The sequence below is a fragment of the Epinephelus moara genome, chromosome 24, assembly GCF_006386435.1.
Source record: "Epinephelus moara isolate mb chromosome 24, YSFRI_EMoa_1.0, whole genome shotgun sequence".
NCBI classification, from domain to species: Eukaryota; Metazoa; Chordata; class Actinopteri; order Perciformes; family Serranidae; genus Epinephelus; species Epinephelus moara.
In genome coordinates this window covers 42021209-42025794 of record NC_065529.1, presented here as the reverse complement: position 1 = coordinate 42025794, position 4586 = coordinate 42021209, and the positions used below count along the sequence as shown (strand labels likewise).

The window sequence follows — 4586 nt, the reverse complement described above, 5'->3', positions numbered from 1 at the left end:
TTACCTGCTGATTCCTGCAGGGCAAATGCCTGAAAACATGTTGCTGACACTGACATGCAATGAAGTCTAGAGGCGAAACCAAGAGGAATATATTTCCTCCTGTAGACAGGGCCTCGGTCGGCCGGGATATTGAGAATAAGTGTGGAGTCTGAAAAAAACTAGCAGGAGATCGAGGTTATGGCGAGGCCAGTTACATTCACACACCTCTGTAATTCCAGCTTTTCCACTTTTTGCATGTAGATGTGGAAACTGCATGGGGGAAAAAAAATCCCCCTCTGCAGACACCATCCTGGAAATGACTGCCTCATTTTGGAGGAGACACACATCAACATGTGACCTACACTGACACCCTGAATGACACACACATCATTGCATTTGCTGTGTTCCATCTGTGCTGTCACACCAGTTCAACAATCTTCTGGGGAAATCGGACCTGGGCAGTCATCCATCATCAGCCTCCAGGTTCACCCCCCCCAAAAAAATGTTTTATGCAAAGGAAAGATACTGCAGAAAGCAATTCCACACACACTAGGGAAAAAAAAGACAGCGATAATTCACACTTGCAGCAAACTTATCTTTTTAACAGCCAAAGCAAAAACAGAGCAACAAAAGAAAGGAAAGAGAGATATAATTCACTTCTCATTAAAGCAGCCCATAACACCAAAGTAATTCTTTATGATGTTGTTATCCTTGTCTGTCCATGTCCTGACAGTCTTTGACCTCCATATACAGTATGTACCTCCAGTTAGTGTCTGTCCAATGGTTCACCTTGGAGCTGTTGACAGCTCCACACCGCTGTGAAAATGTTATGTACAGAATCCGGACAGCACAGAAAGAAGGCACATACCGTCCTGGGCTTGTTATGGTTGAAATAAGGCACACAGGAGCAGGGAGGGGAGAGGGAGGGGGATAGAAATCAAATGACATGGTGTTTATGAAGGCATCTCATTGTGGCTGGACGTCTCCGTGGGAACCCTCGACCTGCTGGAACGATTGGTCTTGACAGAGCTGTCCCCCGACTCGAGGATCAGCGGGCGGTTGTTCTTGTGTCTGTCTTGGTCTGTGACACAGGTCTGGTTGTCACTGTCAAGAAAAAATAAATGAGGAGCTGCACCCCCGAAATCCAGGACACGAGCACATACTTAATAAATGTCACTGTTTTGTTAGCTTTGGTTATATACTATATCCTACTACGACCAAACCGGGTCCATGTCATTGGTTCGACAGCCCATTGGTTCGACATCCCATTAGTCCGACTGTCCGCGGTGCTTTTCCTGACCCTAACCAAGTGGTTTTTGTGCCTAAACCTAACCAGACCTTAACCACAGGGCATCATGATGATTTCGGAACGGACTTTGGAACAATGAGTTTAATATGGTCGGAACAATGGGATGTCGAACCAATGGGCTGTCGGACCAATGGGCAGTTCCCGACCAAACCTGGGCTTGTTATTAAAGCCTATAACTTGTTTTTTAGATGGAATTAATACCTATAGTGACATGTAAGTGACATGAAATGAGGTTTCCAGTTACCTGAGAGGCACAGATGGTACACAAATGTACCTAAAATTGCTAATCTGGAAGTTCCGCCTTTATACACCTCTAGTTAAAATCTCTCTAAATTAATTCTGCCTCACTTTAATAGCATCTGTCTATGCACATGTAGTGTTAAGATGTTGTGATATGGTTGTCTGGAGGTTTCGGGCTGCATAATTCCAAAGAGATAGTTTTGTTAAGCAGAGTTAAAATCTTTTATTTATTCTGCCTTATTTCTTCATTTACTCTGACCCAGTAACATAAATCTCACAAATATTACTTTTATTATAACACCAAGATTATTCATACAGACCTTGTAGTTGCAGAAAAATTAAGCTCTAGCGAAAGTTCAATCGGGAAGACAATACTTTTCTTTCTCACCCTGCCATTCACTCCTTGACGCGTGCCCACTCACTGTCTCTAGGTGTCATTGTCTGGATAGGTCAATCGAGTCATCAGCTGTTTTCAGCTGATTCACAATCAACCAATAGCACAGCGACACATCTTCTCTGTCAGCCTATCATCTTACTGCCCCTCATTTTAAACATGGTTCTTTCTCTGCTGTAGTTCTTTCTTGCTGCCGTTTTGCGCGCCCACCACCTCCACATCACCACCTAGTCTTTACGGATTCATCAGTCTCATCGGCCTCAGCAGTCAGCAGCCTCAGAGTCATCAGCCGCCACCACCACCAGTGTCTGGACTCCATGGTGGGATTTATCCTGCTGCTGCTCAGATGTCCCTAGATCACAAAACGTCTCCCTCTGGTGTCCAAGCGCCAAAGACTTCTGTTAAATCTTAATCAGCACAAATCTGTAGCATAATCTGTACACTCATATTCTATGTTAAATATTATCTTTATTTCAGCTTTCTGTCTCTCCTGGTTTAAATACTCAGTTAATTTGGGCATGTAATTTTCGAGCAGAGGCCTGAGCCTGAGGCCTCAGGAATAAGAGGTTAATGTATCATTTAGGGTATTCATTATCACAAATTTAGATGATTGCTGATTATATTTTTCCTTTTTTTGTAAGAATATCCAGGATAGTCCAAGAATATCCATCTGGATTTATAAGATACCAAATATATGAGTAGTGAAACAAGACCTGACACTAGATCACGACACAAACTGTTGACAAAGTACTTTTTTGCCTCTCTCCCTTAGTTCTGCAAATAAAATCCATCACAACATGGTTCCCTACATAATACACAACTCAAGCCTTTTATTATAACCCAGCCACAGGAAGTCTGCAGAGTGGAGACGATTTACTATAAAGCGCGATCCTTAAATCATCAAATAAAGCACAATAAAATGACAGGCTATTTTTGAAATCTTGCCCCAATCATAAACAAAATCTCTTACGCGTTGGGGTGGCTCTTTGTATGGCTGAAACATTCTACTTATAAGGCGTTATTGATAGTCTATAGTTGTGCTGCACAGTATGTGTCAGTACCTGTCTTGACTGTCTTTAGCCATTGTGCTGTCTTCATATATTTTCAACATCGTCTCTGTGCGGTCGTCATGGTGCTCTTTGTTCTCCTGAAGCCTAAAAAAACCCATTTTGACATATGATCATTTTCCTCAGTTGTCAGTGCACTTTAAATACTGGTGTTATCCTGCATTTGTCTTCTTGTCAAATCCCACAAAAAGGACAAAACCAACAATGCATAGTCTGTCTCTCAACACTTTCCAGCCTCCATACTCTGTCTGTGGCTCTCAGACCTAAGCCCATTTGTTCCTACTGAAGATGTAAATCTTTAAAAACAGCACACAAACACACAGTTCATCTTGCTTGAAAGGCTCGGGAATTTCCTGAAACAGCTGGTCGCTGCAGTTTTTAGCAAGCATTGTGCAAACAAGAATAAACAATGCATTTGTTGTGGACTACTTTCAGCGGCAGATTAAAACAAATTTGCTGCTCCAGTGAGTATTTACTGCAGCAGAACAGCGTATGTGGAGCTCAGTTAAGATAAACTACAGTGCCCATGTTCATGGTAATGAAGGAACATGTCACCCAGTGCAGCGACCGCGCTCACTGATGTGTTTTTAATAGATTCTGGACAACACTTCAGCACAAGTGCACAGAGGAAAAGCCACACAGATAATACTTGTTAATATAAATAATCCACCACAGGTTTGGGTCTTTTCATGGGATTTGTTGATTATAAATTAATTCACTGAAGCTTACAAACCAACAAATCAAAAATACATTTTTCCTTTTGCCTGTAGTGCTATTTATCAGTCTAGATTGTTTCAGTGTGAGTTACTGAGTGTTGGAGATACCGTCTGTAGAGATGTCTGCCTTCTCTCAAAAATAATGGAACTAGATGGAACTCATCTTGTGGTGCTCAAAGTGGCAAAAAACAAGTTTTAAAAACTAAACAGCAATGTCTCTTTCCAGAAAATCATGACCTGGTTACTCAAAATTATCCACAGATCTTGTTGTGAGCAGTTACATGTAGGAACTGTTTTCTTTCTATCAAGTTACGACTGCAAACAGTAGCATCACGCAGAATGAAGCGTGCATCTATTCATGGAGAGAGAGGCTTGTGTTCGTGAATGGATGTAACTAGGGCTGCCCCCTAATAGTCAACAAAACATTAGTCAACCAGAAAGGTCATTAGTCAGCAAGATTTTATTGGTCACTTGATCGCAGAAAAAACAACAAACAAAAAAATGTGAAACTCTATAAGGAGCTGAACCTTGTCAAAATAAATCAAAACCTATATGACTGGACCATGTGGGACTTTAATTTGAAAGGACAGACACAGGAAGAGGCCATGCTCAGCAGTCAGACAGGAGTCAGGTTAATTTCCTGTTATTCCACAGACTAGCTAATAACATGTCGGGCAGGAAATTCAAAGTGTGGGATCATTTTGAGAAGGTGAAGGACGAACCCAAGGTGATATGTAAACTCATCTTCATTGGTCGACTACAAACATGACGTATCATCTGAAACATGGAAGTAGCTACATGCCCATTAGCCCACAGCGTCATTAACAGGCGGCTCGCTCAGTGAGTGACGTGCACTTGTAGATAAAATATAGGCCTATATT

The 4586-nt window shown here is 41.8% G+C and overlaps 1 protein-coding gene across 1 annotated transcript in view; it reads right to left on the bottom strand.

The window, feature by feature from the left end:
• Positions 1-446: 446 nt before the first annotated feature.
• Positions 447-4586, bottom strand: part of rnf207a (ring finger protein 207a) — a 39222-nt gene continuing 35082 nt past the window's right edge. The window contains exons 18-19 of the mRNA XM_050037197.1: positions 2984-3076; positions 447-1083 (exon numbers count right to left, since the gene is read on the bottom strand). Of these exons, the coding sequence (XP_049893154.1) occupies positions 933-1083; positions 2984-3076 (244 nt within the window). The 3' untranslated portion in view covers positions 447-932. The remainder of the gene's footprint in view (positions 1084-2983; positions 3077-4586) is intronic.